This window comes from Lutjanus erythropterus, chromosome 12 (genome assembly GCF_056507025.1).
Source record: "Lutjanus erythropterus isolate fLutEry1 chromosome 12, fLutEry1.hap2, whole genome shotgun sequence".
Classification (NCBI taxonomy): Eukaryota; Metazoa; Chordata; class Actinopteri; order Lutjaniformes; family Lutjanidae; genus Lutjanus; species Lutjanus erythropterus.
The window spans coordinates 33,431,257-33,453,132 of NC_139328.1; the positions used below are offsets into that span (position 1 = coordinate 33,431,257).

Below are 21,876 nucleotides of genomic sequence, written 5' to 3' on the forward strand. Positions count from 1 at the left end.
CCTTGTTGCCCCCCGTTATAACCGCCCCTGCCAAGACAACAGCACAAAAAGTTTCACACATAGGAACAAACAACATACTTAACATTAAAGAAACAAGCAGCAACTTAAAACAAATGACAAATTACATAGATGGATGTGGGTGCAAAAGTTTTAAAAGCACTTTCACCAAAGACAGTGTGGGTTTGAGGAATGATAATTTATCCGTGTGAGTCAGCGGAAAATGTAAATAAGGAGGCAGTTTGTGTAATATGGCCTCATAAAGAAAAATGCAGCATACCAACTTTCTCATACAAACTGTGCGTAATCTCAAAACAGAGTCAAATCGTGACGCAGCATGATACACTGAATCTAACGTTTGCAAAGATGATGTGTTTGCTCGCATATAAAATATCACTTGTTGATGAGAAGCATCTCATGACTTAACGTTTGCTCCAGCAGAAAAACAGCATTTGTCTCTATAATAGAAACCTAACTTTACCCTGAGTGTTTTTGTAAGGCTCGTTACAGCACCAAAGAGGAGGAGGGCGCTAATTCCACAGCACAAGCAGAGCCAAGGCTTTGATACTTTCTGATAGATGGCTGAAGGAGTAAAAAGGCAATGGAAAAATCATATCCAAGTTTATCTTCTTCAAGAAAGTATGATCAATTAATACCATGAAGGGTGACAAGACGCATTGACCTCATTTACACTTAATTCACTTAGCGTGTATTATATATGTATATGTATATACACATGTATATGTATATATATATATATATATATACATATGACACCAACCATCTCAGGAAGTGGTTTGAACAATTTTTTGTTGTGTTTGTGGTCCACTGACTTCTTCTTCTGGTGTTTTTGTCAGTTACAAGTAAGCCTCAGGTGCATTACCTGACTCAGATTTGCATGTAACCCTAAGATAGATTGCAGTCAAATTTGCCATGTAGCTAATGGCTACGTATAGCTAACAAAAGTGTATCAAATCATGTGTGGATTTTATTAGAATTTACAACACTGGAAAGGAAAAGAGGCCTTTGATTTTAAGGCATAAATGAGCAGGACATGAGGGAAATAAGGGTGTAAATTTGCAGCAGTGTGAGTCACAATCAGTTTAACATGTAGCCTACACATAACACCTTTAACCTTTTTATTCTGGCTTCCTGAAGTATCTTTTCAGCCTTTTTTGTGCGTGAGTGTGTCTATATGTACTGTAGTGTAACTCTCCAGTGAGAGTTGAACTGAGTGTGTATTGACCTTTTAATGTATTCATAATTTCAGGGAGTTCAGCCACTGGAAGGTGAACAGCCTGGCAACAGAGAAGAGAGATTTCCTCAAAGCTCCGTTGCCCCTAGCGCCAGAGTTCCTACGCAACCTGCGGTTACTGGGGCGACGGCCGACCCTGCAGCAAATCAACGAAAACCTCATCAAGAAGTACGGGACCCACTTCCTAGTTTCCGCTACCCTGGGAGGTAAGGAAGGACCGCAGGTGACACACTAGGGTTAGTGAAGTGTCGGGACGCACCAAAAATAGAGGAGCAGCTCATTTCAGGTCTCAGAGGAGTTCACAGCAAAATACACACAGTTATTATAGCCTATGTTAGACTAGCACTGCAGAAGTGTAGGGGAGAGCAGGGCAGCTTGTCAAATTTTTTGCTTTCGCTTCAATTTCTTGGTCTCAGTTCATCACCCTGAGTCACTTTTCTGCATTAAATTAAATAATAAATTCTTCTGCACAAATATAGATTTTTTAGATTTTACTTCTCACTTTGATATTGAGTAATAAATGTTTAAGTTCAGAATGTTCATCTGTGATCAGTTGCCCCATCAGCAGGTAAATTGTCACACTAATCAGGGTAAATTGTCGCATTACATTTTTCACCAAATAAGAACATGTATTGAAGTTTTTACACATTAATTTTTGCAGTTAAAAGTTTGATGTTTTGAATATTCTTAATATTTTCCATCTTCGTCTGCATCACTGGCTTTAGCATTATGTTGAGTGGTGTGTGTTGCCATTGTTGGTCTTTTGTTCATAATTTCAACCATTTTAACAGAAATCCTTTTGTCCCTCCTTTATTTTTCTCTTTCCGTGTCCACATCCATAGAGAAAGATATTTATTAAAGGCCCACAATGCACCTTCATGTGTATTTCAACCCCTTGGTGGCCACATTTCTAACAATTCAAAAATTTCTTTTACTGCAAACTGTGCAAAGCAGCATATCAACACATACACTGCTGTTGCTTGAGACAGATGTTGTTGCTTTGCACTATCTTTAGCAGCTTCTGTTGGGCTGCAGCTACAGGGGCAAACTGACCTTCATAAGCCCCACCCCTTTATGTTCTTTGCTCCTATAAGAGTTGAACAAACTTCAGTCAACTTTCGCCTTTTCTAGTAAAAGCAACAGATAATATTACTTGAAGTGAGCTGATGTTAGTAAAACATTTCCTAAGTAGCTAGTTAATGTTAGCCATCAAGTTACTCAGTGTTTTGCTAATAATTGATGTAGATTAGCTAGCTAGTTAACCAGAGTTTTGCTAACATTATCTAACGTATAATGTGAATTTGTGCTGAATTTACTGGTCCCCTAGCAGCATCTTTTAACCCTCTGCAAAATTTGGTTCTCTTTTCAACACTGACAAGCCTAACACATAGCATATCTATGTAAAGGGCACAGGGAAGGAGAAAAATGACAGGAGTACCAAGCTTGCTCAACTATTACTGGAGCATATAGCATAACGGGGTGACTATTTACACCAAAACACTGAGACAACTTGCCCCAGAGGGACATATTTGCTATAGCTTGCTATATCACAAGTTAGCTTTAGAAGAGGACTTTGATTTAGGTATCAAAATACACCTTTTCTCACTTCTATTCTGTTCAAAACTAATATAATTAACACATTTAAAGTTATATTATATAAATTGTGCAGTTGAGTTTTTTTTTTCCTACTTTTTTTTTATGGTTGATATGGTAAAAAAAAATATGAAAGTTGTTCTCATCTCACATTACAGTGACATATACTGCATATCAAGAGCAGAATGACTTCAGAACAGTGAGTTGCACATGCAGCTGATACCGCCCTCTGGTGTTGAAGATATTATCAAGGTGACAACTTACCCATGTGACGAGATGTCCCACTCTCCCCTCCTGGCTGAATTGTTCAAGTTTAAGGAGAAATCTGTAACATATTTATGGTAATACATCATAAAATGACCATGATATGTCATTAGAGATTAAAGAAAAATGCTAAGCTGAAATTCTGGCATCTCTAAAGAAATGTCGAAGGAGGACACCAAGGCTAAGGCATTGAAGTTAGTGTTATTGTTTGGCCATTTTACATTGATTAGAGTTCAAATGAATGCTGTATGTTTGCTGAATGAGTAAGATGTTTGTTTATGAATTGTAAGAAATTATTAATTATGTTTTAGAAGGAGTACATGTTTATAACTGTTAAATTGAGAAAAATGTTAATGGAGTCTGGTAGGCTATAAGACAGGCAGTCACTGAATTCACATTCCAGAATATGGATTTTTAGAGCGGTGAACCTTTGTTATCATGATAATGAGCCTCTGTTGTTGCAGGTATAACCTGCGTGACAATTTACCCGTGTAACAAGATGCCCCACTCTCCCCTACTGGCTGATGCGTTCAAGTTAAAATATCAGTTGCAAAGCAGAGATGACAACAAAACCCCACTTTGCACCTGCTCCATTCAACACAGGCTGTTTTCCTCAGTAATTTTCCACTCACCCTGCCCTCTGATGAACATCGCGTTGCGCTCCGGGAGCCTTACAAAGCAGGAGAGGGATTAAATTGACCCGTTTCTTTCTCTTTCTATTGGATTTCTTTTTAACCTCAATAATAACCTCAAGAGAGAGGTAACTCACAAAACAGAATCACCAGCAGCATCGATCGCGTGCGCCTCACAAAACAAGACTGAGACCTGTGTTGTGTTCACAGCGACGACCTCATGATATTGATACACTGCCGATCCTGGTCAGCACGTGCAGCAGCAGCAGCCCAGATAGATATACGAGTACATTTTTTACAGTTGGCAGTTTTTTTATGAAGGGACTTGTAGAAAATTGATAGTGAGTATAAACATTTCAGCATCTAAGCATCCATTTCATCAGAGTCAGGGGGAGATTTACAGGGCCGGGGTGCTCCGATCAGTCAAACCCTGTAATATACAGCGAAAGTGTAAAATAGTAGGGGATACTTACTCACTTATAAGAGATATAATGGACTTTAAATTATGACGAAACACTATCATTTGAAAGCGACGTTACCCATACATCTTCCAAAGCAGGACACGTTGGCTACCACCCATCCACACACTGCTCACACAGGAGACAAACCCTGCATTCTTCGCGCACCGGCGCTCCGAACAATCTCCCAGATATTTTTTTAGTGATGTGTTAGCTTTGCATCCACAGACACCTCACTCCAGTGCCACTTATCACCGGCTGTATGCACCGAAGCATCAGCGTGGGAGACGGAGCAGAGATGAATTCAGTGGCAGACTGATAGTTCGACTCTATATGTAATTAACAGCCTCGACTAAATGGGCTGAGCCAGTCTGCATACTGATGAGGCTTGAGCGAATGCACACAGCCCCCATCTCCATTTTTCTTTTTTTTTTTTTGTTCCTCTGTTTTCATCTCTATCTTTTTTGCTTTTCATGTCTGTCTCGCCAGCCGTGGTTAGACTGAGCTGTGAAGTATAGATTTTGCACAAATGATAGTTGGGTTGAAGTGACGGTCAAAAATGTAAAGAATCAGTCAGGGATATTGGGGTGAAAAAGTACAAACTCTGAAAAGTGTAAAAATGCCCCCCTGAAGGACATTTCTACCAGCTGTTTCTGTGCAAAGCTATCTTATTTTTTGTCTTCTTGTTAGTCGATGTCGTCTTCCTACATCTTTTATGTAGTTTTCATCTTGTTACGTTGTTTTTGCTTGTTACATCTTGTTACGTCATATTCTGAGGATGGATTGTTACATTGTTTTCATCTTACCACGTCTTTTTTGTTTTGTTATGTCTTTTACATCATTGTTATCTTGTTTGGTCTTTTACGTCATTTCATCATCATATTTGTCTTGTTACATCTGTTGTTATGCCTTTTCACATTGTTACTTACTTTTGTTCTGATACAACACAGAATCAAACCAGTTTTGAAAATTATTAGTACTTAGTCACTTCCCATCTCTGTTAAACATGCAGTGAGCAGTAAATCTAGATTTCAGATAAAAAGATTTGAGAAGATAAAATAAGATAGAACTTTATTAATCCCAAAGGAAATTATCCTGCCAGATTGCTCCAAAAGTTACATCAATATATGAATAACAATAATAGAACATCAAATATAAGTGAAATATGAATTATTAATTGTATAAGAAGTAAATGCAAAGAAACAGTGTTTTACAGAATAACAATACAAGTAAGATAAGTGTAGTACAAAAGTAAGCTGAGATAGAAAATGTAGCATTGACAGTTACATTGAAAAGTAATATTGGCAGTGATACTGAGAAGTGATGAAAAGTTATATTGCACCAGATAATGAATCAAAAAAATGGCACAATATTATACATAATATTATACATGATAATAATAAGGAAAAGTAACAGTGCATATCATAATTTAAACTGATATTACACATAATATTAAAACCATGACATTAAAAACACTTTATACTTTATTTCAGGCTCACGAGAAGGTCCACAGAAAAAAAAGAAAAAGAAAACAGAAGGAAAGAGAAGACATAAACTAGAACCACAAAGATTTATCATTCATTACAAGTGCCAGTGCCATTACCAGTGTGTAGGATTCAGTGGCATCTAGCCGTGAATGGTGAGCTGCGTTGGTCATGAAACTCGCAATATAACACAGCAGCCTCTGTGGATATAAAAGGCTCTTTCTAAGTAAATGAAAACACAACAATTCTTATCAGGTGATTATACACTAATGAAAACCTCGTTATGAATATCATATTCCATTTCTGCCTATTCTACATATAGATCTTGCACACTGTACCTTTAAAGCCTCTACGATGTTGTTTTCTATCTCATGTAAGCGACACATAAAATTGTACAACAGCTGTTTTAGGGGTACCTCACATGTAGGAACACCAGAGACCATAAACACTTGATGGGCACTACGCCATCTGGGAACCTGAAAAACAACCTCATTGCATCATTGTCAGCCACCATTGGGGATTTTCCATTGGCAGTTTGGTTACACCAAGTAAAACTGTGCCGCACTGATTTGCATTTCCATTAAATCTTACAACGCACTAAATCACGCCTGAGATGGACCATCTCTGCAGTGGCGCGCCCAAGCTGCCACCAGTCAAGTAGCCGTGACGTCTCGCCAACTGCGGCCAACCCTGACAACCCCTCAAGCAAGCATATGTTGTGAGACTCAACTTGTGTGTGCAGAAGAGCAGAGAAAGACATTTTAAAGGTCTCAGCTCTCAGTACTTTTGTAGCTTCTAACTGAATCTCTGTGGTTAGAAGTTTCTCTCATGCGTCGCTGTTTGTACTTTCGTGTATCTGCACGTGTATGGGGCAAAAAGTGCTGCAACACTATTCCTACCCCTATAAAATACTACATTACATTGTGGAATTGTTAGCAGAAAGTAGTGTGCCATTGACACAGGCCCATCTCCCATTATGCACCTCTCCAGCTTCCAAAATTGATTTTCTCCTACAAAGAAAAAAAATATGAAACTCATTAACAATTAGTTCATCCACTGCGATGTGTAATACAATGTGTGAAAAGTCACACTGAGTGCTGAGGAAAGTTTTAACTGTAATTTGTCTGTATTGATCTGTTGTGGCAGCCTGACAGCCTCTCCAGCACGGACAAAATAAAGTTAAATTCCAGCTCTCCACCAACAGCAGCACTTAAAAGTGTGGTTTTGTTATGAGTGACGACTGCGCCGTCAGTGTAGTTATCTTGATGACTAAAGTATATGCCTTAACCATGCTGTTGTCACAGTGTCTTATTTTTCTCTGATATAGCATATCATGGTACTGTCAAGATATGATTTACTCCATTACAAGGGCAATATGAAAGCCTATTGCACAAAAATGAAACTAAGTGTAGCTGTGATGCTGTGGTTTTATTGGATATATTTGCACATTGCATGCATAAATTGGTCAAGCAAGAAAATCACTTTAAATGTGAGTCTTGCATATGGAAAATAAGGTAACAGATGCAGCTGCTTCACATTAAAGAAATAAAAAAATCAACCCCTGAATTCCATCCAACAATATTGTTGCACTAAAATGGGTGTATATTGACAATATTTCCATAATCCCCCACTATTGTTTTTAATGATTAATAAACTGGGAATAGGGGGCCTGTCCAAGAAGTTTCCTCTAAAGGCGTATTGCCTAAATAATGTATATATTTCACACTTGGAATTAAGGCTCAAATAAAATGGTGAAGGCTAAATATAATGCACTATCTGGCAAACAGGAAGTGCTTTTGAACACAGCCTTATTGTTATATTTATACATATTGTTCGTCATGATGTCTGACTTTGGCAAAACCTATGCTTAGCAAGACCCATTGGGGGAGACAATTTTACTTAAAAAGCACACTATAGTGTAGGTGCAATAAATAAAATGACTTGTAATACCTAGTGGCAGGTAGGGGAAACTACAACAACAATGGCTAACTTCCTCCATGCCTGCTTTTTTCAGGATTTGACTTGCAAATTTCAAGCTAGCTATTGGTTAGCAGAGCATTTCAGAGTTTAGAGATAAGACAACAGAACTGCAGCCACTTTGAAATTACTGGGTAAAAGACAGGCAGAAATTCTGCTAATTAAGGTCCCATTTGATTTATTGTTTGTATGTATTGTATGATTGTATTGATTAATTAGTCTTATTGGTGACAGCTGTGCTTACTATTTCTTGTTAAAATGGCTGCTGTGAAAAAGGTCTATAGTCTGTATTTCCACAAACTCAGGTGAGGTTGTGCCCCACCGCACAAGCTAGGAGCAACAGCTAAAGTTAGCATGCCTCACAAGCTGTACATTTAATTCCTACTTTTAAACTGACAAACAGCTAGCAAGACCACTTTAAAAATGTTAGATTTAATAAGAAAATGCTTATTATTATGCTTATTAGCAAGTTAGCAACACTGTGGTAAGCTGGCATTTGCTATATTGAATCAGCATTAGCTTGCTTCTGCGAGTTTATGTGGCTGAGCTAAATTTTAAAATGCCATCTGTCCGACAGCTTAAAATGCTAACTCTTCTCAGATGTTTTTGGTGACTAATTTTTCACTTTCAAAACTCTGCTGTGAAACTAAACCAAATAAAGAGTGTGTGTTGGATAATTCAGGGGTTGGGTTGGAGCATTTCCAGTAAATCCACACAAGAAAATGATTTCACAGGAGACTGTATTTATAACTCAGTGTACCGAGAAAAAAAATCATACTGGTCAGAATTAATTCACTTTATTAATTACCACAGGGAGACCACAAGAATAAAATAATACATAAAAAAATACAATAAAGTCATACCAAAAGGACAGTGGGTTGTAAGTGGTTTAGCTATGATTGTCTGATGAAAGGGAACAAAGCAAAAGCAAATTTGCATGAGAGTAGACAAACCACAAATCACAGTGAGACAGTAAAGTCCTGCCAAACAAATGTCAGAAGCAGAATATTATTTGAGTCTTCAAAGAATGACATCAGGCTTTTGAGCTGGCATGTCGGGACGCTGTAATGGAAATGACCCTTCAGTGTTTATCACTTTGTAAGCGTATTAAAGGAAATGTACGTGTAAGGCATGTGAAAGAAAACTGAGAGGGGGAAGCTGTTTTTTAGCCGAAAGTCGAAATGTCAGAATAAAAACTAAATGTCGAGAATAAAGTCAAAATCCCTTACAGAAAAAATACATGAATTTCCCATGTTTTCCCAAATGTGGTCACATGTAGGAAACATGTAACCACATGTGGCATGCGTTTTATTTATTACACCATGAAAATGCCAAGTTTCCCACGAGAATAACATGAGATTTTTCACGTGACTTTAAACATTGAAATTCATGTGGTTTTTCTGTAAGGGATGTTAAAAATAAAGTTGAAATTTGGAGAATAAATGTGAAATGTTGAGAATAAAGTCAAAAAGTCGAGTTCAAATGTCAACAATAACATCAAAATGTTGAGAAAAAAGTTGAAATGAGTTGAAATGTCAAGAATGAGGTTGAAATTTTAAGAATAAAGTCATAATTAATTATACAATTACTTAACATTAAGTAAAGTCAGTATGTTTTGAATTAAATCGAAATACTGAGAATGAAGTTGAAATGTTGATAGTAAAGTTGGAATGTTGAGAATAAAGTCAACATGGCAAGTTGAAATGTCAAAAATAAAGTGTAAATATTGAGAATAAAGTTGAAATGTGGAGATTAAGTGCCATTTATAATGTAGAAATATTGAGAATGAAGTTAAAATGTCGAGAATATATATAAAAAAATGTTATATAAAAGAATAAAGCCAAAATGAACAGTCAAAAAGTTGAAGAATAGAATAAAGTCGAAATGTCGAAAACAAAGTCAAAAATTTGTGAATAAAGTTGAAACGTTGAGAATAAAGTTGAAATGTTGAGAATAAAGCTGATTTGTTGAGAATATAGATGAAATGTCCAAGAATCCAGTTGAAACTTTAAGAATAAAGTTGAAGTGTCGAGAATAAAATAGAGAAGAATTCTACAGTAATGCTTTTTTTTCAACACAATACAGTAAAATAATCCTAAAAAGTCGAGTTTAGGTGACTTAAAAACTGACCAGATTTATTGATTGATTGTTCATCCACAGGAGAGGAGTCTTTGACCATTTTCCTGGACAAGCAGAAGCTGAATAAGAAGTCAGAAGGGAACAGCAACAGCTCAGTGGTGTCTCTGGAGCTGCTCCATCAGCTGGCCGCTTCCTACTTCACAGATCGAGAGAGCACCCTAAGGCGACTGCACCACCTCCAGATCGCCACCTCTGCAATTAAGGTATCATACGTGTGCATGCAGCGAGTGACTCAGCCGACTGACAGTGCATACCCACATACTTATTCTCCGCTTTCAAGCGGCGCTGGAAAGTGTCTTTTTCATTATATGGCACGGATGCAAAAGCACTGTTTGTTTGCAATATGAGGACTTGTGTTTGCAGTTCTAAAAGTCCACAAACAACCACACATCAAGGCAGACACGCAAACATTAACGCCCCTATCAACCTGTCCCTTCGGGATATATTACTCCGTCCTGCATCTATAACAAATAGTTCCGCTTGCTCTTAAGGTATGCGCAGAAACAATCTTTTTTAAAGATTATTTCCAAGGTGCATCATTTCTCAAAGGCGAGGTTAGAGACGAGAGAGAGCTAGCAAGGCCATTTTTTAAAAGAGGCAGGCTGGATTAAAAGCACTGTGTGTGCGCTGTAGCCCACAGAAGCACTAAAGCATGGCAAATGTCAAGTTTCTTTAAAATCCCAGTGGGACTACTGTATTTATGCATACTGTACTCTACTGTATGCCATCTGGACCGGGTTACACGTTGGTGTGTGCTCTCCTGTGGGTGTGCGTGCACTTGTATCACATGAGGGTTAAAACGCCTGGCAATTACCATCAGTTTTACAGAAAAGCTGTTTGATTTTGGCTCAAAGTGGCTCCGACTGTGGAATCTGAAGTGCTTTAACACATTTTTATAGTGCATAAGCCAGTTCTTTGGTTCTTTTTATTTACCTGCACGCTCAACACTCCACTTGCCTCATTTACCCAAAATCCACCACCGGGCTTTTACAGTACCAGCTCTTTTCATCATTAATTGCAAAGAGGTACAGTTTTGTTGAAAATCCACTCAAAGAACATAGAAAAATAAATCCTATTACCTCCTCCGCCTGGCTTTACCTTCTATAAATCCTTTTTTTTTCTCCCCCCAGCTTGATGACTGGAAGCAAAGCCTAACCAAGCAATATATTTTTCACATCGGGAACAGATCTGTTGACTTTCATGCGATGACAGCAGGTGTGTGGGTGGGCGGACTGTGCTTTCATGCTTCAACTTAAATAGCAAAGCTGACTGAAATGAGTAATTGCTAAGTGTCAACTTTGTGTACCTTGAATGAGGTGGCTCATTTCCAAGTGCCGTCGCTGAAAACGTGGCATTCGGCACGCTGGCGCTATGCAGGGGTGAGATTGACCATTTCTGTTGCCAAGAGACTTTCTAAAAGGGACAGTGAAGCACTTGATCGTTCAAAAAATGCATTTTCCCACAAAAGCCTTGAATGAATTTATGTGAGAAGCAGAGAACACAAAGGACTCCTGGACTGCGCACAGCTTTTACCTAGAGAGGAAAGTTTGATAAGTATAAGAACATTTAATAACTTTGTCTGGAAAAAAAGTTTGTTGCACAACATTTTCATAACATATTAGCTACAGGGAATGTGAGTGAGAGCTGCATCTTGACAAACTTTGCTGCGGTGTAGGCTGCACTAAGAGGAAAAATAGTTGCAAGGCAGGAATTATACCACAGCCAAAAGGCCAGCACCCTGGATGCCCTGGAGTGTGGCCATAATGCCCCCTCTACAATGAACTACCCACGCGGACAGTTTGGCATGCCCTATTTTGAGCTGGACATCGTGCCCTCGAAAGAAAGCTGCTGATATCCCACTGACAGTAGAAGAAGTGGACGGAGCTTCCGGGTCTGAACGGTGAAGAGGTTTAAACCTGCGTTCTTTCTAATGCAGTCAGGCGAGGTCGGGACCCACAGGTGGGTCACAGCAGATTTTATTTGAGTTGCCAAATAAATAAAAAGTTTATGGAAGAAATTCAGCAGATTTGAAATTTAAAATGTGTATACTGTTTAACTGATGAGAGGGGGGAAAAAAGAATCAGCACATTTAGGCAGAATTAACATTTTTCTAATTTCTGAGGTAAGCTAAAATGTCCAATATATTTTTCCTGATGAGAGGAAATAAAACCAGTGTGATGGCCTAGTATTTAACATGTATTTTTTTCAGTAACATGTGTGAAGATAAAATAAGGTGATGCAGAAATGGTGGTAAAAATGTACACAAATGTTCATTTATATACAAATTATCTCTTCTAAAAACTTATTGTTAGGCCCCTTTGTGAAATGGGTCGCAATGGTTTGTCATTTTCAAAAAGCGGGTCCCAAGAAAAAAAGTGCACTGTTTTAATACCCAGCATGGGGCAAATCCTCTGGTTGCAAAAAGAAGCTGGGTTATATGTAGTCTTATGAGAAAATGGCCCTACTTCTCACTTGATTTATGGCCTGAGTAAGCAGTTTCCTAATGAGTTTATGTTATCCATTGCTTGTTTCAAGTCTCCTTCCGTACAGCATGATGTTCATTTTGTAAATTACCACCCCATTTAGAGTAAAACAGAAAATAAAGCAGGGTATATTTTCGAGCATGGTTACGGTGTAATTGGCAAGTTATTCTCAATACACAGAGTTCAGGAAACTCTGAACAAACTGTCAAACTGGACATTGTCTATTATTGCTTAAGATGTTTTCAGAAACATTATTTTGTGTACTGTTTAGTTCTAACATGAGAAAGATTCAGAGCCAGTCAGCCGCAATGATGTTTCCAGTTTCCAACAGACCGTCCTAAAACTGTTAAACATGGCAATGAGGATTTAATGTGGATCCACATTCTGTAACCACATCACCTATTTCTATTTCAAATGTTTTCAGAAACATATTGTGGTGTACTGCTTAGTTGTAATACAAGAATTAGCACAACCAAGCAAGTGCCACCCAAGTCACAGCACATCACCCACCGGCTCCACACTCTTCTTGGTACTGTGCATGCTCTGGTCGCAAAAAGACACGGTGGCGACCTCCATAATGCCACACTTGAGGCTTCACAACAGTATTCCACAAACCAATGGGTGACATCCACTAATTATTCTACTGTCTGTGAGATTTCCTCTTTTAAAACTACTTTGGATGCAGCAAACACACAAACTCACATTTCCAAGTGTTTCACTCACTTCACTCGCTAGGTAACATTAGCTAACAATTAATGTTGTGTGATAAACACAAGCAGCTCAACACTGTACAGTCTAAGTATTTATACACGTGTGTTTTTAGAGTGTAAAAATATGGAAGTTCTCCTGCTATGGGTCTCTCACATTAAAACAATAGGCCTAATAAGGGTTAGGGTTAGGGTTAGGGTCGCAACTACCTAGCGATGGCTAGCTAACACATGCTTATGTTGAATTAAATTATAGATTTGTGGATGGTTTGAACATTGTCGGAAACATAAGTAGATAGGTTAACAGAATATATAGGATATGTCTAGTGTTTTTAGACATTTTAATGTGGGAATGTTACATATTATAGCCTTAAAGTTTACCAGGATATTGCTGCATAGTGTTAGCTATCTATGAACGTACATAGAGTTTATAATTTCCTGTGAGATAATTTCCTGTGAGATCTTTCTTGTTGCTACTTTACCAGCACCAAACCAGAAGCAGCAAGCCAGGCAGTCACTTTTGTAATGGCTGAAAAACCTTCTCAAACACCATCAAACGCTCACACACAATTGAATTAACACTGTTCGAGTCATGTTTAATTTGGCGTCCATCTGATCCATCAGCCAGCACCTACTTCAGTGAGATTTTGAGATCTTATGGATTAATTCAATGCCGAATTGGCAAGAAGACTCTTGCCATGTGGTAGCTTTTTTCTTGTGTTTCTAAAGTTATGTGCATTTGCAGACATGTTAAGAATTGTTAATGTCATATTTCATAAAGGGAGTTTGGTGTATTATTTTTTATTTTTGTTTTGGCAGCCATAAGCTTACAGAAACACTAGGTAACTGCTAAACTATTATAAGGTTGTGCGAGGCTGACTGCAGTTACTTGGTTTGGTTAATGATTGACAGCCTGATCAGCCATCGTCAGTAATCGATAGAAACACATTATTAGACTAAGTATCAGCTAATTGTGGTGCCCTACATTTTGGCCTGGATGCCCCCCAAAATTTCCACTTTTAATTGGCCCAAGTATACTTGCCACTTATATAACATTAATATGAAGGCAATAACAACAGACCAGAATTCCCTTGCTTACTGAAGAATGCAAAGTATAAATGCCGTCTCTCAGTCATACCAGCCACAACATAAGGCCGGAGAAACACATTATCTGCTAAGCCTGAATTAATTATGAACTGCAGTCTCGCTCATTTGGATACATTTGTGTCTGTGGGGACAGGCTAATGAGCGACTGTCGCGCTGAAACAATACGTTATCTTTTGCAAAGAAAGTCAACAATTGTAGATAAGTATAAATGGCGACCATTAAGATCTGTTTTCCACATCAGTTAGTCTGCTTTCAATCCATCCAGTGATATTGTGTGTAATACAAACTGCACAAATCCAGCTGCACGCTGCTCCTCATGCCCGTTTAACGGCTTGTATTTAGTTAAAATATTGACAGTTGTCAGCTTCTGACAATTTTTCAGATTTTGTGATTTGGTCTAAGTGAAGTTTTAGGGCTTTTTTTTAGCAATGTAAAATTATGCATGGTGTTGATGGAATTTAAGTATAATTCAAAAGTTGCAAATAACTTATTTTGTAAAGTCATATTTAAAGCAGTGGAAAATAGATATATCCTTAAATTAAATGCTGTTTTATTAAACAATTTGATTTGATATGATTTTAAAATTAAATACATGCGATGTAATAATCATAAATCTAGTTGAGGCAGAGATTAAACTTTTGTAACATTTTCTAGTGGCTCCAAAGTTCCCTAAAAGGTCCCAGGTTTACTGTGTGCCAAATAGGTGCACTTAATTTGAATAACTGCACATTTGTTCAGAAATTTGCACCTCGAAAGTGATACACATATAAGTTAAGGTGACTCTTGCAGTATTACTTAATCTTGGGGCCCTGTCTTGAAACTTACCTGTATTAGTATTATCTACCAGTGTGGAGAAGGAAGAAGAACCAGGACAGAAGCTAAACCATCTACTGCTGTGGATGGGACCAGCAGCAAAACTGATTTTAGCCACCAAGAAAAAATTTATCAGTTTAAGTTATACTACATTACAACCAGAAACTGCTCTTATAAAGGCCACATTTGCCTCTCTCAGATTCACCGAAGTCATTCAACAAACTAAATGACCAATCCAGCCATGGTGATGAATCAGGCCACTGAAACTGTTGTCTATTTAGTGAAAAAGAAAACTTTGAAAAGAAAGTTAGCCCCACAATCAAACATACATATTTCTCCTCTTACCTGTGGTGCTGTTTATCTTTCTAATTTGTTATGATGTGAGCCGCAAAACTTTGGAGCTATCGCCTATAGAGGTGTCTGCCCTCTTTCAAATATAATGGAATTTAATGGCACCTGGCTCAAAAAGTCATAATAATTTCTCTTTTTTTAATACAAGCTGTGTGCTATCTAGTTCCACTATATTTGAGAGAAGTCAGACATCTCTATGGATATCTCCAAAACTTGGCAACGCTCACCAAAACAAACTAAATGGATAAATAGCACTACAGGCCAAAGGAAAAATATGTATTTTTGATGTTGTGGTGAACTATCCCTTTAAGGTTGTGCTGTACAAAATCACCCTTTCAGTGTGTGCCTATCAGGAAATGGAAAAAAAGGACACAAAATAGGAAGAGTTGCTCTAAATTGCTGGATGGGATATTTCCACAATAGGCACTCTGCTCTGCCTGGTCCCTGCTGCAGAGTCTGAGTAACACCAGCTGTCAGCAGCAAGGACACACCAATGACTCTCCCCAAACTCTTTTAAAGAGTGGGGGAAAAAAAAAAAAAGTCATCCCGTCCACCCACCTCATACATTTCTAGCAGTTTTGTGACGGGGAAAGCTTTAGTAAGAGTAACATGAAAACAGGCAGAGCTAGATGCAACAGCATAACATAAGGCAGGGAACCGAAGCTGCCCCAGAGGTACCGCATGCCAACCAAGAAAGAAACAGAGTTATCACAGCCCGAGCTCAAGAGATGCAGACTGAGGAAATCAACTGAAATTACAATTCAAATGCCACTGCTGTCAGGTGCAAACATTTTATCCCCACAAAGTCTGGAACATTTTCAGTTTACATATACGGAATTCAGCAGGCTGGAGTGTTTCTGGTTGTCTACAGTGCTTCCACCAGGACTTAAATCTGTGGAACTCAGTCTGAATTAAAAAAGACTATTTGAAACAAGTCCCACAACATTCTTTAATCATTTATTTAACAGTGACATCAAAATAACCTTCATTCAGGAGTTTTCCATTGAATTATGAATCAGAAAATCTATTCATCTATCTATTTCATCTGTGTCTCCTTTTAATAAAAGTTCCACTTGGAGTTCTACCTAGAAATGTTTATATGAAGATTCATCTGTGAAGTTTCATCCAGATCCCTTGAGAACTCCTCTATGGTGTAATGGTCCCCCCAGAACCCTCTCTAGGGGTTCTATTCAGAACCTTTACTCCAAGGGCGCTCAAAAGAACCCACTCAAAGGGTTCTACAGAAAACCTTTTTATATTTGAAGGCTTTTAGCAAAAACCTTTTATACTTAAAGCATCTTACCCAGAACCCACCCAGAGATTCTATCAAAAAAAACTTTTATATTCCAAGGAGTTTTATCTAGAATCCACCCAGGGGGTTCTACCAAGAACCTTTTTACATTCCAGGGATTTTATCTAGAAGTCACTCATGGGGTTCTACTGGGAACCTTTTATATTATGGTACAAAGACCCCATGATGAAAGAATTTCCAAAAAAGTTTTTTGCAAGACTACGGGTTCCAATTGGAACCAATTTCATCCAAAGAACCCCCGATGAACCCTTTTCTCAAAACAGGGTTCATCGGGAACACTCTTTGTTAGTGACCACAGATCAAGCCTAAACACTGACCATTCCAGGATCTCTGCATCTTTATATGAAACATTAATAATGTCAACTTTAGTTAGAAGGGGTTACAAAAGCATTTCATTTAAAAATACAAGGACACAAGGAGCACACAGTCCTCCACCGATGACAAAAGTCCAGTCTTTTCATTCTAACTAGGTCCAGACAAAGATGATGGACTTAAAAGAAATTCAGGAACAAAGGAGTCACACAACAATTTCAGAAATCTGACCAAAAATTACACAAAAGTAAAGTTTCTTTTAAAAATCTATTCAAATCAAACAGTGAACACATCTTATTTTACAACCTTGATACAAGCATAGAGAAAGTACAGGGCAGTTGTCAGACTGTTATTAATTCTTGCAAAACATTTTAAGACAAAATCCTGCTGCCTCAAATGAGGACAATCTGCATGGATGTTTAATCAACAACAAAGTCAGTATACATGAATGTAAAAGCTAATGTATTGGAAGAAACAATTAGCAAGTATGCACATGTTATGCTAGCCCACAGTAACCTTTACATAGACTTATTGAAATTATACCGTCTTTGAAAAATTAACGTTTGAGGTGGCTGTTATGTTTTGTTGTATATTTTGGTCTGGCACACCATTCCCTTTTTTTTATTTACAAGAGGTTTGTACATGCAAGACGATTTCAGTTAATTTTGCCATAGAAAAAGTGAAAGATTATTTGTGTATCCACCCTGTGATTCATATCCACTCCAAAATCTAATGGGTTCCTCCTTTGCCTATGCTGCACCCTTTAAGCAAGTTTGATTAAAATTGGACTGGTAGTTTTTCTGTGATCCTGCAGACAGATAAACAAACAAACTGCACCCACAATCATTATCTTGTTGGTGAAAGTAATCAGCTCCAATGAGGACATTTGAAACATGCCAGTTAGTGTTTTACTGTGAGAGACTGTCAGACAATAAGAGGTGAGTCACAGGCCTGAGAGGTTTAGGATTGACCAAGTAATCACAACATGCCTGGTTTGAGCCTTTGTTGCATCTCATTTCCTGTGCAACTCTCAGTCTTATCTAATAAAAAAAACAAACAAACAACAAAGACCAGAAATACTCCAAACATAATTCCAGACAGGATGCACAACATGACCTGCAAAATCAATTTTCTCAATCAGCTTCTCACTAAGAGTGAGGGGGTCCAATAAACACACAATTTCCTGCCAACATTCAAACAGTTTTACATCAGAGATGTGTATATTTGTGTTTTTGTCCATACTATTGTCACTGGTTTGTTGGCAGCTTAGTTGGGAAAAAGATGGTGTTTCTATGCCCCAGTTGGGCTTTAACAACTTTTAAATCAAAATCTGATGACAGTTCTGGGGCTTTTGAGGCAGCTGTCAATCAAATCTGATCAAACCACACCCACACAGTCCCGATGAAGCACATAAATGAGCTTTTGACTGTTAGACTCTTCATAAATAATGACTAAAAGCATCTCTTTCCTAACTTTAGCTTTGATTGCTGCTTATTGAGTCATGTATTTTTAATGTCATAGAGAAATACTTGAGATTTGAAACCGTATTTTGATGTGCTTTAAAAATCTTCTTCAAATCTATTATTCATTCCATCTACTCATCCATTTTCTGCTGCTTATCTGGGACCAGGTCACAGTGGCAGCAGGCTAAGCTAACCAGGACACAACCTCCGGTTTCTCCTGAGGGATCCCGAGACATCTCACACATGATATATAGTATAGACCCTCCAGCATGTTCTGGGTCTACTTCCAGGACTCCAAGTACTCTGACATGCCCAGAGAACCTCTAAAGATATCGCATATATGATATTAAGAAAAACATAATGCAAATGATATATAAGAAGTGTCATCCAAAGCTACAAATGTTTGTTGAAAACGTATCAATTTGGACTTTTACACAGCAAGTGGAAATGCAAAAACAGTTGCGATTTATTTATTTTTTATGATTAAACTTCTTTCAAAGAGAATAAAACCACACTCTGTTTGAGTGCTCCAAGTAAACTCACCAAAAAGGCTCAGGGTTACAAAACAGGCTTTATTTGTAAATGAAGAGGTCCACCTTTGGGTCACAACTCTCACAACAGAAAGCATAAAATGATAAAAATATAAAAGTGCACAGAGCTTTCATAAAAGTCGATAACAATGACAGATCTTGTGTTCTTTTCAGTACCCATGACAAAATAAAAAGAATAAAAATACAAAAACATGATACAACATTGAGTTGGTTCATTGAGATGTACATGTGTGACACTTGGGGGACTGCTATGATTGGTGGAACCCTGAGATGGAAAGGATTGTTACAATCTTTGAAGAACTCTTTTGTAGAGGGTTCTTTGTATGATAATATAGAAGGTTTCATGTTAGAACTGCCTGAGTGGGTTCTAGATAAAACTTCTGGAATATAAAAGTGTTCTTGGCAGAACCCCATTGGTGGGTTGTAGATAGAATCCTTGGAGTATTAAAAGATTCTCCTTAGAACCCCCCAAGTACGTTCAAGATAAAAGTCTTGGAATAAAACACCTTCTCAGTAGAACCCCCTGAATGGAGATATCTATGTATGTATGTATGTATGTGTGTATGTATGTTTGTGTGTGTGTGTGTGTATGTATGTGTGTGTGTGTGTGTGTGTGTGTCTGTACATAATGGCCCATTAAGCCCGACTGGCTGCACTCTCCCAGCTTTTAACACCCAGGTCCTGATTGCAGAGTGGCTGCAGCTGCTGTCAATCACTGCAACTTGCAAGGGGGAGGAGGGGCAGAACCTGGACAGAGGAGAGCTCAGCAACACATACACACTGTGGCATGTAACAGCGCATGTATTTCTAAGAGTGTAAGAATTCATCTCCTTAATGCTTTAACCAACCAGGTATTTCTTTTTTTTATTCATTCTCAGAATTAAGATGTTCGTTTCACATTCACATAAAAATATCCAAAAACTAAAAATGCACAATTGAAGCTGATTACTGGTCTATCGTGACTGAAATAAAGCAGCTTTTTCTCCTTGGAGATTGACAGGTAAACAGCTCTGCTCATTCTTTTGCAATTGCAAACACCCAGTGATTTTATACACCCGCCCTGACGTGCACACACACACATTTTGAAGTGCACACGCAACAAACACACAGCGACTCCCACTCGGAGAAGAGCATCCTTTTCATGTTTCTGCTAAATGAGGACCTCTGCTATGCAAGCCACCTGCTGCGCCGCGTTCTGCCAGATCAACTCATCACCCAAGAGGAAGCGACACTGAGTGGGATGTACTTGACCTGTGTCCATGTACGCCTCTGGGCTCTGTGTCACTGCGTCGCCGAGTGGGAGGTGGGAGGGAAATACATTATCTTTATCTGCAGCAATAAAGTGGAGGAACCTCAATCACACATCCAGTTTAGATTTCAGTTTTCTTTTGAGTTTCGAGTGTAACATCTGTGTGAAATCTGCTGTATGGAAATGAGAGGAACTGCCTCTGTATGATGCAGAGGAAGGCAGAGTATTTTTACCACGGCGCTGCGGTTGTCAAGAGCCAAAATCAGCAGGGAAACTGCAGTCAGACACTTTACTCCTCTATAAAACCTCATCATGGTGTACTGAAAACTATCTTGTACAAATTAAAGTTTTTTATTGACCAATATACAGTCGTAGAAATAAAAAGTAAAAGCTTTATGCTCCTGAAAAATCATTTCACATCTAAATCTTCACACCTTAGTTGTTACTTTAATCTGCCATATTCCTTTATGGTCGCAAACTTATATTTGATGATGTCATATAGCAGGAGAAATTACTTCTGGGTAGTTAATCCAGCAGTTTGCAACTTAGTCTGTCTCTCTGTCTCACAGACTGGGCGCCACGTCTGTGGCCCTCAGTCCCAAGCCCATGTCCTCTGACTAAAGACATGTATCTTTAAAATGGGTCACAAATGTCTAGTTTAATTTTTTCGAGAAAGTATGTAATAAAAAAACAACTGGACTCTGCTGAAACAGGAAAAAATAGTGCATTTTTGGCGACTGACTGTACTACAGCTACAGATTAATATAACTTTGAGCTAGTGAGTATTTACAGCAACATCATGGTGTATGTGAGGTCAAAATTAGCTATAGCGTGTGTGCTCATGTTAATGAAGAAGCATGTTTTAATGGACAACACACAGAAGAATAATTTATATGAGACACTGATGCACACAGAAACACACACACACACACACACACACACACACACACACACACAGGTAAGAACTGGTACTAAATTGGTACCAGCTCTTTAGGTACTGATAAGCTCCTGGATGAACAGTGCTGCGATCAGGATTTATGTAATGATAATTCACTCTGAAGGCCACATTCAGACAGAATCAGTGGATCTACAGGGTTGTGTGGAGATGTGGGGGTTGTTTATTTGTGCTTAGAGCATAACAGCTGTGAAACAATCAGAAAATAACAGTTTATTTATCTGATTCAGCGGACTCTCCACCCATGCAATATGTACCCTGCATGCAGCGTGCTCTCTCTGCCCCTCTGTCTCCATCTCAAACACATCAACACAAACAAAACGAAGCTTCTTGTGTTGCAATTTTGCAGCATTAACTGCAGCCAGACGCAGACTTTAGAGCTGGGTACACAAAGTAAAGCGAGCGAGGACGCAGCTGGGAGTGCTGTGTTTCTCTAAAAGTTGACTCTGGTTCTACTTTTCCTACTTTTTCCAGTATTCCCTCCTGCTAACGTCACCATGCAAATGTGCAGTTGAAATGACAGACACTGAAAGAGAAAGATGGGGCTTTTCCACTGGTGCTTTTTGGCTGGGCCTAGTCAAACCATGCCATGCACATTTGCATTTCCACTACCACTTTTATTGCGCCGAGCTGCACTGAGTCGTGCCTATTCTGGAGTGGGGCCAAAGTGGGCCCATCCTGACTCCGAGCAGGATGCGGTGACATGTTGGCGATCGTGGCCAACCTTTGATGACCCTTCTTTTCCCCCCTCACTCAAACAGGTGAGTGTTGTGA

At 38.5% G+C, this 21,876-nt stretch overlaps 1 protein-coding gene across 1 annotated transcript in view; it reads left to right on the forward strand.

Annotated features, from left to right (window-relative positions):
* brinp2 (bone morphogenetic protein/retinoic acid inducible neural-specific 2) overlaps positions 1-21,876 on the forward strand; it is a 345,188-nt gene that overhangs the window by 211,694 nt on the left and 111,618 nt on the right. The window contains exons 3-4 of the mRNA XM_084732412.1: positions 1,268-1,458; positions 9,821-10,002. Coding sequence (XP_084588538.1) covers positions 1,268-1,458; positions 9,821-10,002 — 373 coding nt within the window. The remainder of the gene's footprint in view (positions 1-1,267; positions 1,459-9,820; positions 10,003-21,876) is intronic.